General features: G+C 42.1%; 1 protein-coding gene across 1 annotated transcript; it reads left to right on the top strand.

Annotated features, from left to right (window-relative positions):
• Positions 1 to 2307: 2307 nt before the first annotated feature.
• LOC121802519 (probable caffeoyl-CoA O-methyltransferase At4g26220) lies at positions 2308 to 4104 on the top strand. The gene is made up of 6 exons (XM_042202205.1): positions 2308 to 2463; positions 2837 to 2934; positions 3036 to 3115; positions 3298 to 3442; positions 3528 to 3659; positions 3736 to 4104. The coding sequence occupies exons 2-6, from the start codon at positions 2863 to 2865 to the stop codon at positions 4021 to 4023; spliced, it is 717 nt and encodes a 238-aa protein (XP_042058139.1). The 5' UTR covers positions 2308 to 2463; positions 2837 to 2862; the 3' UTR covers positions 4024 to 4104.
• The last annotated feature ends 11604 nt before the right edge of the window (positions 4105 to 15708 follow it).

The raw sequence follows: 15708 nt of genomic DNA, 5'->3' as shown, positions 1-15708 counted from the left end.
GCTCTTGGGCACAGATGGCCTTGAATTTTGGGCAGTCCTGGAGAACTAGAAACTCCTCCCACATTGTGAACTTCGGATTGCCGAGCGTGTGGTATTGCTCCATCGAAAGTTCTTTCACGTCAGCCTCGCTGCGCCCACTCTCCGCATGGAGCAGGTTGTTCTGGTATATGCCCGCGAACCGCCGGGTCGCCGGCAGAATCCTAGACCACTTCTTGAGGAGCTGCTCCCCGTCACGCGGGAGGGAGTCGTAAGGTTTGAACTCGTTGTATGCCTGCACGACGCGCTTCCAAAAGCTAAACTCGGTCTGATCGGTGCCCAATATGGGGTCTGATGTGGCGGCATCCCACGCCCTCGCCACAGCAACGGACTCCGCTTTGGTGTAGTGGATGGGCTTTTTTTCCCGACTTGAACTGAACCGCTTTGCGAACCGCCACCGGAGCCGACGCCGCTGCCCGATCCTCCACCGCCACTGCCACAGCCGCCGCGTTGGGACCCTCCGACTCTCGTCGTAACGGGCGTATCCGGTACGCCGGAACTGATCAGATCCATCATCGTATCCAGTGCGTCTTGATCTGCATCGGTGAAAGGAGATTGACTGGATTGGAAAGTGGTCTCCGGACGGGAATGGTTAAGCGAGTCGAGGTTGGGTCTGTAATCTCCAAACGCCGAGCGGCTCAGATTCCTCGCCAAAGGTTGGGTGGGAGAAGAGGGTTTAGAGTTCATGCCGGGGGAGGTTGATTCCAACTCCATGGCTGAGACGGAAAGTCATCATATCCCGACGGTACGGGTCGCCGGCAGAATCCTAGACCACTTCTTGAGGAGCTGTTCCCCGTCACGCGGGAGGGAGTCGTGAGGTTTGAACTCGTTGTACGCCTGCACGACGCGCTTCCAAAAGCTAAACTCGGTCTGATCGGTGCCCAATATGGGGTCTGATGTGGCGGCATCCCACGCCCTCGCCACAGCAACGGACTCCGCTTTGGTGTAGTGGATGGGCTTTTTTTTCCCGACTTGAACTGAACCGCTTTGCGAACCGCCACCGGAGCCGACGCCGCTGCCCGATCCTCCACCGCCACCGCCACAGCCGCCGCGTTGGGACCCTCCGACTCTCGTCGTAACGGGCGTATCCGGTACGCCGGAACTGATCAGATCCATCATCGTATCCAGTGCGTCTTGATCTGCATCGGTGAAAGGAGATTGACTGGATTGGAAAGTGGTCTCCGGACGGGAATGGTTAAGCGAGTCGAGGTTGGGTCTGTAATCTCCAAACGCCGAGCGGCTCAGATTCCTCGCCAAAGGTTGGGTGGGAGAAGAGGGTTTAGGGTTCATGCCGGGGAAGGTTGATTCCAACTCCATGGCTGAGACGGAAAGTCGTCATATCCCGACGGTACGCCGCCATATCCCGACGGTACGCTGCCATATCCCGACGGCTGGGAAGGATTGCCGCCATATCCCGATTCGTGCGAGCCGGGGGATTCGTCGTCTCCACCGTGCATTTTTTTAGAGTGAAAGTGTAGATAGTGATGTGTGAAAATGAAGTCTATGAAAGTGTGTAAAAATGGATGGTGGAGGAGGAGTATTTATAGATTTAATTTTCGAAAAAATTAAAAAAAAAACAAAGGGGGCGGACGTCCATAGCCCGTCGCCCCACTATAGATCGCCCCCCCCCCCCCTCCCTATCGCCCCGGATCGCCCCGCCGCCACCTCCATCGCCCCGTAGGAGGCGAAGCCTCTACCGCCCCACCCTCGCCCCATTTTTCTTGTCCGCCCCGGGGCGGAAGTCCGCTGCACTATAGACCGCCCCACCCTCGCCCCAAATTTTCGTCCGCCCCATTCTCGTCTATAGTGGATGCTCTTAGGACCCCAACTATTAGAAACACTTTGTCCCGAGGTTGATATATGCAGTTCATTCTAGTATTTATTTTGGTGAATTTCATTGAATGTTTTATTCAAGACTCGAGCTTTGTAATTTTGCTGGAATACTCGTGTAATATGCTAGATTCAAATTTCGGTTTAGTTCGGTTCGTCGTTGGTCAGCCTGAAACGACCAAGCTTCCAAATTTGAGATGTGTACCCCAATTTTTAGAAAGAAATTTCGGGGCTTTGGTCCACAATTCTTGAAAACGTAGTCTTTCACCCTTTTTACCAAAAAATATGAATCAAATCAAGGCATGCTTTACAATTGTCGATCGGCATTTTTTTGCTGCATTTATCATGCACCTTTCGTAATGTTAATGTTTTATTAAATGAATATAAATGGAAAATTAATTTTACGAGATCAGAGAATGGAATATTATGAATATGAATGGAATATTATGAATATGAATGGAATATTAATTTTATGAATAACGGAATATTAATTTTATGAATGGGGTATAAATATTGAGACAGAATTCCATATCTCAGAAATCAGAAACGAGAGCAAGAGTATCGCAAAGAAGACTGCCTTTTGACTTCGAATTAGAGGTAATTGAATCTGAAATCGTCTGTTTTGTGAAATTAATCTTTGCAGTTTGTCGTTGTTTTCGTCTCTGTTGCTGTTTCTTTCAGTAATGGATCATCACCATCGCTAATTTTGCCATTTTTGGTTGCTCAGATTTTGATTTATCCATTCCCATCGTTTGAATTCGGCTGGTTCTGTGCTTGCCAAACTTTAATGATTTTAGTTTTACGAATAAATAAAATAAAAATTGGGAATTTATTATCTTTTGGATGTGGAATTGTGGAAATGTCTTGTTTGTAGTAGTATTGGACTGATTGCGATAGTCTCTTTAATTTACAGTTCTTTTTTTAATATCTCTGGCAGCAAGAATATTTGATTTCTTGATTGTATTTGAAGGATTATATTAACCCTTGTGAGGAATCATGGCAAACAAAACTGTGATCAATAATAGTTCTACAGAGAAGGGCGTGTTGCAAAGCGCAGAGTTATACAATGTATGCACACTTATAATCTATCACTACTAAAATACTAATGTTTATTTTGTATGTTACCACTAAAACTAATTATGTTTTGTTTGTTTGTTTAATTTTCAAAGTATATAATGGATACTAGTGTGTATCCACGAGAACACCAGTGTCTCAAGGAGCTCAGGGCTATCACATCCACTCATCCAAGGTAATATATACTTTCTTCATCTAAATTTACAATTAGGAACAGACATTTTATGATTATGATATATTTGAGCTATATAAAAGGTTCAATCTTCTATTGAAATTTGTTGGTGACATGAGATCAATTAGTTTGTTCATGTCCAACATTGTTGATGAATATTAGTATCTTCATTTTTTTTGTCAAAGGGCTGTGATGGGTACAGCACCTGATGCGGGGCAGTTTATGGCCTTGCTTCTAAAGACAATCAACGCGAAAAAGACAATTGAAATTGGAGTGTTTACTGGATACTCCCTTCTTCTAACTGCCCTCACAATTCCAGACGATGGAAAGGTTGCTAATTACATTTCTTTTCTTTTCTTTTATCTCATTTCAATCTGTTTCTATAACTCCATATTTATTAAGAATGTGGGTGTAGATCACAGCCATAGACATGAACCGGAGCTCGTATGAGATAGGATTACCTATCATCGATAAGGCAGGGGTGAAGCACAAGATCAATTTCATTGAGTCTGAGGCTCTTCCTGTTCTTGATCAGTTACTGAAAGATGTAAGATAATGATAAGTTTTGTTCCTTTTTAGCAACAGAGATTGGCAATGCTAACCAAATAAAGTTTTGGATCCAGCCAGAGAATAAGGGGACATTTGACTTTGCATTTGTTGATGCTGATAAAGACAACTATGCAAATTACCATGAGAGAGTGTTGGAACTTCTGAAACCGGGAGGTATAGCTGTTTACGATAACACCCTTTGGGCAGGGACGGTGGCAATGGATGAGAGTTCGGTTCCGGAGAGCAAGCTGGGTTCAAGGAAGGCTTCGATAGAGTTTAACAAGTACATAGCAGGTGATGCTAGAGTGCAGATTTCTCAAGTCCCTCTTGGTGATGGGATCACTGTCTGTCGCCGTAACTGAAACACTACCAATGATCCTCATGAAGTAACTTATTTTGTTGGAATAAATTTTTAAATAAATTGGTGCTTGATTTGCTGCAAATTGTTAGATGTAGACATCTTTTTTCCAAGGTTGGAATTGTTGGGATGTTTAAGTCATTTCACAAGGTTTGTCGTGGGATGATATGATATGGAGTGATATGGAGTGCTCCCTCCATTTTTTAAAAATAGAAACATTTGAAACGACACGAGTTTTAATGCACAATTTGGTAAAGTAAGAGAGAAAATTGATAAAGTAAGAGAGGCGGAGAGAAAAAAGAAATGGAATTAATGTTAGTGGATTATAAGGTTCACTTTATTAGTGGTACAAGTGGTAAATAAATTGATGTATAAGGATGTAAATAATTTCTAAAATAGAGAGTTTGAAAATTGTTATTTTTAAATAATGGACTAAAATAGAAAGAGTTATATTTATTGTTGCATTCTCCCTGCTTGTTTACTTTTGACGTGGCTGAGTCTATAAATGAATAGTACTATATCATTCATTAAGTACATGAGAAAGTAGCTTGTAGTATCTAAGTTTGGATCGCTGGATGGTACATTTAAATCATTTTGGAATGATATTGATATTTAAAACAAATTGTTAAAAATTGATTTTCAATTTGAAAATTAAACCTGATCATCCTGTGTATGGTGACTGTTGGGGCTACCCAAGTTAGCTCCGACAAGTTAGCTAGCCACGTCTTTGGAGCCGTTAGAGGAGGATGTTACGCTTCCCCTATACTTCGGATGAGACCGCGTCTCCTGCCAAATGTTGAGGTACTTGAATGGCTTGTAGTTCATGGATTGATAGGTCGACAAGGCGGAACTGATGATGTCGACCTCGCTCCGGCCGCTCCCCGCCGACCGCTCTTCCTGGAGGTAATACCCCTGGAACTTTTGGATTTCTTCGTTGGCTCTGTATATGGCGTTGCGCACCATACTCTCGTTGCGCTCGATTGTTCCTGCCGGCCGGTTTTCATTGTACCGGCGACAGATGCGCCACCAATAATGATCGCCGGATTGCTTCGTGCCAACCTCCGGATCTTCGGAGATTGACAAGAACGCCTTAAACAATTGCTCCATCTTCGCCGGAGTGTACGGTGTGTGGACACCGCGAGTAGGAGGAGTCGAAGTTTGGGAGGGGCCGCTCGACCTTGCTCTAGGCTCGGGTGTCCACCCGTATTACCCTTCGGGGTCATCTTGGTCGTCTATCGGGTAAGGCCGGTAGCCACCCGGAACTCCCGAACTTTGGGTTTGAGGAGGGGCCGAATATTCCGTTTCCGGACTAGGAAACGGTTTTGAACCGAACCAATCGGGGTTCCAACCGTGGGAGCCCGGGGGGTGATCGTCGTGGCCGGATATTGTTATGTTGTAGGAGTGGAAGAAAAATTGAGAATGGAAATGAGAGAATATAGATGAGAATGGAAATGAGAGAATGTAGATGAGAATGGAAATGAGAGAATGTAGATGAGAATGGTGTAGTGTGGTGTGAATTTTTGGGTTTGAAAGTGAGGGTATTTATAGATAAAAATGTGTATTTTTAGGGGAAAAACTGAAAAAAAAAAATTAAAAGTGGGTAGAAAACGGATATAATTTTTTTGGAAGTGGGAAAATATTTTTTTTATTTTTAATCGGTTTTTTTAATTAAAACCGATTTTTAAAAAAATAAAAAAATCAAAATCAAATTGCCAATGGCTATGCCATTGGCCAATCAGCGCATGTCACGTCACCTGCTCGCTGGCACGGACGTACTTGATCCATCGAGCTGGCACGGTGCAGCGGCAGACGAGGTCTCCGTGCCGTTGGCACGGACGAACGGACACCGTCCTGCTCGCGGATGCTCTTAAGCCATCAATAATGAGGCTGCAAATCGGCGGGCTTTGATGTACGCAGTTGCAATATTTTATTTTATTGCATCGCGAGATTCGGGGCGGTCGCTGCCATCCATTTCAATATGTTTTACTAGTATATGTTTCAATATTTTATTTTTGTTATTTTCAGTTTTTATTGTTTTGTAGAAGTATTTTTCACTTTTTAAATAATTGCATTTTGTAGTTTGCATTTAGTTCTCGGTTGCAAATAATGTACTCTTCAATTAAAACTCTATTATTTAATAATGCTGACAAGTTGGGGCTGAGATTTGAGTTGGCTGCATTATAGCTATTGTAGCTATAATTTAAAAAGTTGACGCGGCAGCTGAAAAATAGTTTGTGATTGGATTTTAAGTCCGGTACTACGGGTACGTAAGAGCATCCATAATGGTGACTAGCGCACCGTCTAGCCGAGCCCCGGCGCTAGGCGGTGTGCTCTGCCAACCATTGCAACCGCCTAGCGATTTTCCGAAAAAAAATCGCCTAGCGCTAAGCGATCCGCTCGGCGCCATTGCAGGGTCTGGATCGCCGAGCGATCGCCCAACGGATTTTTTTTTAATTTTCGAAACACTATATATACGCGTTTTGCACGTCATTTTAATTCACACCACTTGTTTTAACGAGTTTTCTCTCTATCTTAATTTCTGTACAAGAACAACAACGAAGGTACTCCAGTGACGAGCAGGTCTCAAACTCCCCCGGTACCCGTGGGAGGTGGGTGGGGTCCGATGCCAGGGTACTACAACATGTACCCGTGGCAGGGGATGATGCCCGGGATGGCAGCCGGGGGGAATATGCCCGGGATGGCAGCTGGGGGAGTATGCCGGCGTGGCATGGGGTACCGGGGATGCAACCCGGTATGCAGATGATGCCGGGGGGGGGGGGCAGTGATGCAGCCCTCGACAGGAGGGGTACCGGCGACGCAGGTGACGCCGGGGGAGGAAAACGTCTATCGCCCCAGTTTTGATTTTTCTACTGCTTCTTCGCACACATCGACCCCAACGGAGGCGCAGTTCACGCAATTTGAGACTTTTTCCTTAGAGGAGTTGGAGTTTGATATTCTCGGAGTTCCGGATACTCCCGTTCAAACGGGGGGAGCAGTGCGGGGTCATGGCGCCTTAAAGAAGAAAGGCAAGGGGAAGAGGGTCGGCGAGTCGTCGCAGCCGGGTGAGGACGACTGCTCGGTACGGAGGAGGTGGACGGATGCGGAGAACGTCGCCCTGTCCAAGGCGTGGGTGAGTGTTTGCGATGATCCCCTCACTTCGAACAATCAGAGGATCGTCAATTTGTGGGCTAAAATAGCAGCAGCCTACAAGACATTTTACCCGGAGGGGAGGCCACGCACCGGGGAGGATTGCCGGAAGGCGTGGGACCGAATCAAGGCTGCGGTCTCCCGATTTTCGGGCTTGTACACCAACGCCTTCCGCATGCAGAGCAGTGGCCAAACGGAGGATGACTGCAGGAGGATAGCGGAGAAAGCCTTCCCCCAGCCCGGGTTGTATAAGGATTTCACCTACTAGAACTGCTTTGTGGTGCTGAACGAATCCGAGAAGTTTCGAGTAGGTGTCGACGCTGGCTGGCCGAAGAAGCAACGACTGAACTGCACCGGTGATTTCAGCGGCAGCAGCGGTGGTTCCCACGACCTCCCCGAGACGGCCCAGGTGATCCGTACCCCTCGTTCGTTCGCTCGCGCCCGGCTGGGCAAAAGCGGGCTCAACGGGAGGCGAGGGGAGTCGCCGGGGGTTCCCAGGAGGTCCTGTCGGCATCCCCCCTTGGCCAGTCCACAGAGGATCTCAAATTCTTCGCGCGTCAACAAACGCGCGCTCAGATGGTCAAGACGTTAGCCGAATGGCGGGCGGCGCGGACCCCGAGGAGAAGAGTTTTCTTCACGCATTGCTCATGAGCATGCGTGACGATTTGAGTGGAGGCGGCGGCAACGGTGGCGACGGTGGCGACGGCGACGACGGAGGCGACGGAGACGAGGAGTGAATTTTTTTAATTAATGTACTTTTTAAAATTTTAATAGTATTATTAAATTTTCCCGTATCTGTGTCGTAAATTTAATTCCATATGTTGTGTGATTGTTAATTATTTGTTTTATATAATTTTGAGTGATGTGGCTAGGCTATGGCTGGGCTATTTGCTTGTCTTGATGATGTGGCAGGAGGATTTTTAGGGCTGATGATGTGACAGGAGGAGTTTGTGGCTAGGCTATGGTTGTGCTATTGCTGGGCTATTCCTATTGTGGATGCTCTAACGATCGATGAATCCTCCAAAAATCACAAAATTATCATTAACTTTGGTTAGCTTTATTTTTTGTTTCATAGTATATTTTTCATTCTTTTATTTTTTGGATTTATTTATATCCGAAGTCATTGTGGATACACATAAAAAATATTTAATTTTGGTGCCAAAACATTCAAGCAAGGAAACATAGATCCATAATATTGGCCGTTAATTTTTCGTACAACTTTAATCCTTTTTAAATTTATATCGAAATTTTTAACACCAAAAATCTACCCGACTATACTCCAAATTTTTGACACGATGGATTTTTACCTTATAAACAATTTTTTTTTCTTATACTCCCTCCGTACCATAATAGGAGTCACTTTTATTGTGGGCACGAGTTTTAAGAAATGTAAAGAATAGTCAGATGGAAAAGTTAGTGAAATATGAGATTCACTTTTTTATATTGGTTTTATAATAAAATGTAAGTGAAGTGAGTTAGTGGAATGTGGGACCTACTTACCATTTATGATAAAAATGAATTATGACTCTTATTATAGGACGGATCAAAATGGCAAAGTGTGACTCTTATTGTGAGACAGTGGGAATACTACTTTTGGTAATGAACTCTATGTTCCACTTCTCATTCTCCTCACATTTTATTATAAAACTAATACTCAATCTGTCATTGATTACAAGTCCACATTTGACCTAATACCGAATTTTAAAAAAATATACTCCCTCGGTCCGCAAAATGTTGTCCATGTTTGACTTGGCGCGAGTTTTAAGAAATGTGAAGAAAATTCATGAATGGAAAAAGTTAGTGGAATGTAGGCCCCACATTTATATGTAGTATTAATTTTATATTAAAATGTGAGTGTAAGAGTTAGTGGAAAGTATGGTCTATTTAACAAAAATGAAAAAAATAAATAAAGTGGACAACATTTCACAGACATAGGAAGTACTAGTAAAAAGTGGGTGGAAAAAGGTGGAAAAAGATTATTGAAAGATGGTCATATTTTTATATACTCCTCCGCTCCTCTGTGTAAATGCATTTCTTTTCGATACGAGATTCAAGAAAAATTGTTTTAAGTGAGTTAAGTAAGAAGAAAATAAAGTAAGAGAGTGCGAAAAAAGAAATGAGAAATGTATTGCTTTTTGCAATACTATTAATTTTATAATAAAATGTGATTGGAATAAAGTTAATTGAATATAAGATTAATTAGTAAAAGTAGTAAAAAGCACATGGAACATTTATGTGGGCGGACGAATATGGCGAAATGAGATATTTATTGATGGACGGAGGGAATATATAAAAATAGTGCCCACATTTTACGAACTTTTTCAACCTACTTTTTATTATATTTTTTAAAACTCGTGTCGGATCAAATTGTGACGTTTAGTGGCAGACATTGGGAGTAGTATATAATTTCGGCGCCATTCACTTAAACCGACATTATTTACAAAATTTTTAACACATTTCTTCTTTTGCCTTGGGGAGTTTTTTATTGAACTTTCTTAATTTATATAACTAATGGGAGATCTGATTCCATTATTATAGTATATCTCCTTTCATAGTTTTATTCTCATTTCAGAGTTTTTTTTTAGTATTATTTTTAAGGAGTAATACTTTCTTCATCCATAATTAACACAAATTTCCTTTTTAAATTTCCCTACTATTAATTGGCAATTAATTATAAACGGGGGGGGGGGGAATAATATATTGCAAAAAGAGCCCAATACAGATCAAGACCTAATTAAACACGCGGATATAATTTGGTTATAAATAAATATTCATTATACCACAATCAATTCCGAAAATATTTAAAAACTAAGTGACTGGTAATATATTATTATTACTATTATTATAAATCCTAATCAATTAATTATCCAAAACATTATCTTGGAGATATCATTTATATTTCCTCTCTCTTAAATATATGGATCAATAACGATGATTTTTGCAATATTATGATGAAATAAACTTTTACCAAAGTAAATTTCTAGCAAACCTTATCCTAATTAAATTCACCAACAACAGAATGACACATGGCATTATTATTGAGAAGGGAACCATTCAGGACTATTACAATTCGAAAATGTAAAAGTTGCAAAATTTAGTAAGTACACCCAAATTAAATTCAGCAATAAAAACCGTTGGCATTATTATTAGAGCATCCGCTATTGCGTCGAATGAAGCGGACACGGATTTCGGCGGCGGACGAGAGGTCGTCCGTCGTGACGTCCGCTATTGCGGTGACACGACGGACGTCCCAATTTCCGATTTTTTTATTTATTTATTAATTATGTATATTTTTTTAAAATAAAATGGTTGCATTTTCCCCGTATTCGTGTTGAAATTTTAATTCCGTAAATTGTATATTTGTGAATTTGTGAATTTTTGTTATTGTTCTTGTCCGTCGGGATGTCCTTGGGGATGTCCGCTACTGTGCAGTGATATGTCCTTATGAGGTGACAGGAAGTGTTTTTGGGATGTGCGCCGGGACATCTGTCCCTATTGCTGATGCTCTTAAGAAAAGGAAAGGGGTCATTCTTTCATATCATGAAGTTTAGTCAAATTTTGCTCAATTCATACTTTTGAAACTAAAATATTAAATCATGGAATTTTAGTTATTTTCATGACAAATCTATGTTGTTTGATGATGTTAAAAATGACATTATTTCAATAAAACAAGAAAAGAAATAAGAACATAAGTATATATTTATTTTAGTGAAACACCAACATTTTGTGTATGAACGAGATAATTTAAAAAATTGAAAATTGTGATTTAATATTCTGATCTCAAAATTTTTGAGACTAACCTAAATTTGACCAAATTTTATTATTTAAATGGCCATTAATCCAAAAGAAAAAAAATGTACTTGATGTACACCTGATGGGTGCCCCAATTCGCTGAAAGACTAAGACCATTCAGGTGCTTAAAATGGTGACAGTAGTGTTCACCAATGACATGGAGAACTATTGGAGATGGGTGCCCAATATTTTGTTGAACTACTATTCTTGAAGATGTGAGTCTCTTTTTATATCTTGGAAGTTAAGAATGAATTTCAAAATTAGTCCTTTGAAAAATAGAATTTAAATCTGTTGGATCATTGAAATAATAGAATAATATTTTAAAATTTTGGATAAAAAGAAAATCGCAAATGAAGTGCTTAAATGGAACGACATTTTTGTAGGCCATCAATAATAGTTTTAAGTCTTTGTGTCTCAATCGACACATGCTGTGCCATAATTCTACATGTTAATTATGGAGCCGAATTTATCTCCTACCATGTTTAAGATTTGTTTCCTTAAAGTATTTTTTCCTTGTGATATATGTTTCCTAGTTTGACTAGAATTAGGGCTCTCTAGTTGCTTATAAATAGAGGTGCTCCTTCATTGTTAAATTATGCTTATTCTGAAATTATATAGTGAAATCCCTGGCTTGGCATCGCCCCAGACGTAGATACACATTGTATCGAACTGGGTCAACAATTTCTTGTGTTCATTCTCTTTCATATTCGTGATTGCCTGTGTTTATTTCCGAACAACTGGTATCAAGAGCCTAGGGTTTAAGAGGCAGAAATCACGATGGGGATCGATGAGAAAATTGCTGTAGAGAAGTTCGACGGATCTGATTTCAAATTTTGAAAGATGCAGATTGAGGATTACCTGTACGGTAAAGATTTCTGGAAGCCTTTAAAAACCAAACCCGAAAACATGGAACAGGAGGAGTGGGAGCTGCTGGACAGAAAAGCGATGAGCGCGATTGGGCTATCGTTGTCCAAGGATGTGGCTTATCACACGACTGCAGCAAAGTCGACAAAGGAGATGATGAAGATCTTGGAGGACATGTATCAGAAACCATCAACGGCAAACAAGGTACATCTGATTAGACGATTGTTTAATTTTAGAATGCAAGAGGGAAAGCTGGTGCAACAACATCTCAATGAGTTCAACATGATTACTTCGCAACTGAACTCGGTTGATATAAAATTCGATGATGAAATTCGTGCCCTGATTTTGCTATCATCTCTGCCTGAGAGTTGGGCTGGCACAGTGACAGCAGTTACTGCTGCAGAGACAAACCTAACAGTTGACAGAGTAAGAGATCTGATGATTGGTGAGGAAGTTCGCCGGAGAGAATCAAAATCTTCTACTTCGGGATCAGCACTGAATACAGAACAGAGAGGCAGATCGAAGGGAAAGCAAAATCGTGGAAGATCAAATTCCAGGGGAAGGAGCCAATCCAAGAAGGATTTGGATAAAGTTAAATGCTGGAATTGTGATGAGTTTGGGCATTTTAGAAATCAGTGTGAGGCACCGAAAAAGTATAAGAATAAGGATCAGAAGAAAAAGAAGACAGCAAACGCTACCATGTCTGATGACGATGGCGAGGCGTTGGTCTTGAGTGTCAGTAGTCCGATGGAATCGTGGGTATTGGATTCTGGAGCGTCGTTCCACTCCTGCAGCAATGTGGAGATAATGGAAGCCTACGTTTCTGGCGATTTTGGGAAGGTACATCTGGCTGATGACGAGCCCTTAGATATCGTAGGAAAGGGAAACGTGAAGGTAGTGACGTCCAATGGATCCGTGATAAAACTGAATGGAGTCAGACACATTCCTGGATTGCAGAGAAGTTTGATTTCGATTGGGCAGTTGATGCAGAAGGGTACACCATGACGTTTGGCTGCAACAATTGGAAGATTACCAAGGGAGCTATGATAGTAGCTCGAGGTAAGAATGAGGGTACGTTGTATACCACAACTAACTCCAAAGATTGCATTGATATTACAAGTAAGGCAAATAATGCAGATTTGTGGCACTGTCGTCTTGGCCACATGAGCGAGAAAGGGATGAAGATAATGTGCTCAAGAGGTTTACTGCCTGGCCTGAAAACTGTTGAAGTTGTCCTGTGCGAGGATTGCGTGTTTGGGAAACAGAAAATGGTGAGTTTCTCAAGAGGAGGCAGAAAATTGAAGACACAGAAGTTGGAGATTGTCCACACGGATCTATGGGGACCAGCACCGGTGAAGTCCCTAGGAGGCTCTGAATATTATATGACTTTCATCGACGACTCTACTCGAAAGCTATGGGTTTATTTTATGAAGAGTAAATCCGATGCGTTTGACACTTTTAGGAAGTGGAAAGCCCTTGTTGAAACTGAAACCGGGCTGAAGGTGAAGTGTCTAAGATCCGATAATGGAGGAGAATATGAACTTGCAAATTTCAAGGAGTACTGCGCCGAGAATGGAATCCGCATGGAGAAAACTGTGAAAGGAACTCCACAGCAGAAAGGAATCGCAGAGTGCATGAACAGAACGTTGAACGAGCGAGCAAGATGCATGAGATGGAAAAGTGGATTGCCAAAGAGTTTTTGGGCAGATGCAGTCAACACAGCTGCATTCCTAATTAATAGAGGTCCATCAGTTCCCTTGGAGTTTCGGATACCCGAGGAGGTTTGGACAGGAAAAGAGGTAAATCTATCTTTCCTACGCATCTTTGATTGTGTTGCTTATGCTCATGTTAGTTCCGTTGAGAGAAGCAAGTTGGATGCTAAATCTATTAAGTGTACGTTCATTGGTTATGAAGGCGATGTGTTCGGTTATAGACTCTGGGATGAGCACAACCGTAAGGTTATTCGCAGTAGAGAAGTCATTTTCAATGAACAAGTATTGTATAAGGATAGATTGGAGGCGTCGAGTCCCAGCAGTTCTGAGCCACAAGTGGTCAAGCTAGACATCTCAAACTCGAGTGGGAGCAAAGAGAGTCAGAATGCTGAAGAGGTACTTGAAGAAGAACCAAGCACTCCACCACCGACTATTCTGCTGCCTAAATTGACTAGAGAGCGACGTGCACCTGATAGGTACTCGCCCTCTAATTTCTATTTGTTACCTACTGATGGTGGTGAGCCCGAGTGTTATGTAGAGGCAGGAGAAGGCCCTGATAAACGAAGGTGGAAATTGCTATGGATGATGAGTTTGCCTCTCTTCTCCTGAATGGCACATGGGAGCTTGTAGAACTTCCTAAAGGGAAAAAGGCATTGCATTGCAAGTGGGTCTATCGAATCAAATGTGAAGCTGATGGTAGCAAGCGCTACAAGGCTTGGCTGGTTGCCAAGGGATTTGAGCAACGATACGGTATTGATTATACAGATGTGTTCACTCCTGTTGTGAAGCTAACTACTATTCGTTTAGTGTTGAGTATAGTAGTTGCAGAAAATCTATTGCTACATCGGATGGATGTAAAGACGACATTCCTTCATGGTGATTTGGAGGATGAGTTGTACATGACACAGCCTGAAGGATTCATAGTAAAAGGAATGGAAAATCTTGTGTGCAAGTTGAAGAAGAGCTTGTATGGTTTAAAGCAAGCTCCAAAGCAGTGGTACAAGAAGTTTGATGGATTCATGATGGAGATTGGCTATAAAAGATGCTACGCTGACTAATGTTGTTACTACAAGAGGTTGACAAGAGCTATCTTATCCTGTTATTATATGTTGATGATATGTTGATCGCAGGAGGTGATCAAAAGGAGATGGATAAGTTGAAAAGGCAATTGTCTGAACGATTCTCCATGAAAGATCTTGGAGAGGCTAATCAAATTTTGGGCATGAGAATCGAGCGTGACAAGGCGGCAGGAAAATTGTATCTTTCGCAAGCTGCTTACATTGGTAAGGTTTTGGAAAGATTCAACATGGATAATTCGAAGCCAGTAAGTGTGCCTTTAGGCAGTCACTTTAAGCTGTCAAAGAAGGAGTCGCCAAGTACAAAAGAAGAACGTGCTGAAATGAAGAAAATTCCTTATGCTTTAGCAATTGGCAGTATTATGTATGCAATGGTGTGTACGAGGCCTGATATTGCACAAGCAGTGGGAGTAGTGAGCCGGTTCATGGGTGATCCGGGAAAGCAACATTGGGAAGCAGTTAAATGGATCCTTCGATATTTGAGAGGTACTACAGAAAGTGTCTTATGTTTCAATGGCAAGAATGTCGAGCTGGCAGGTTATGTGGATGCAGACTTGGCGTCCAATGATCTTGATGGGAGAAGAAGCACAACCGGGTATGTATTTACTTATGGTGGTACTGCTATTTCATGGACTTCTAAGTTGCAGAAGACCGTTGCTTTGTCTACTACGGAGGCTGAATATGTAGCTGCGACAGAGGCAAGCAAGGAGATGGTGTGGTTGCAGAGTTTCTTAGATGAACTTGGGAAGGAGAAAAGAGTAGCATACTCTACAGTGATAGTTAGAGTGCTATTTTCTTGGCGAAGAATCCAGCGTTCATTCTAGGACAAAGCATGTGGAGTTGAAGTATCATTACATCCGACACCTAGTGGAGATGAAAATCCTGCAACTTGTGAAGATACTTGGAAGTGAGAATCCTGCAGACATGTTTGACCTTAGAGAAATTGAAGCTATGCATAGCTTCAATTGGCCTTGGAACTTGAAGAGAAGGTTAGGCGATGCTAAGCGGATAAAGGGATGAGATCACGAGGAAATGGTTATTTAGGAGTTGTTAGTCTCCAAGTGGGAGATTGTTAATTATGGAGCCTAATTTATCTCC

This window comes from Salvia splendens, chromosome 5, assembly GCF_004379255.2.
Source record: "Salvia splendens isolate huo1 chromosome 5, SspV2, whole genome shotgun sequence".
NCBI lineage: Eukaryota > Viridiplantae > Streptophyta > Magnoliopsida > Lamiales > Lamiaceae > Salvia > Salvia splendens.
This window is presented reverse-complemented; position numbering and strand designations above follow the sequence as displayed.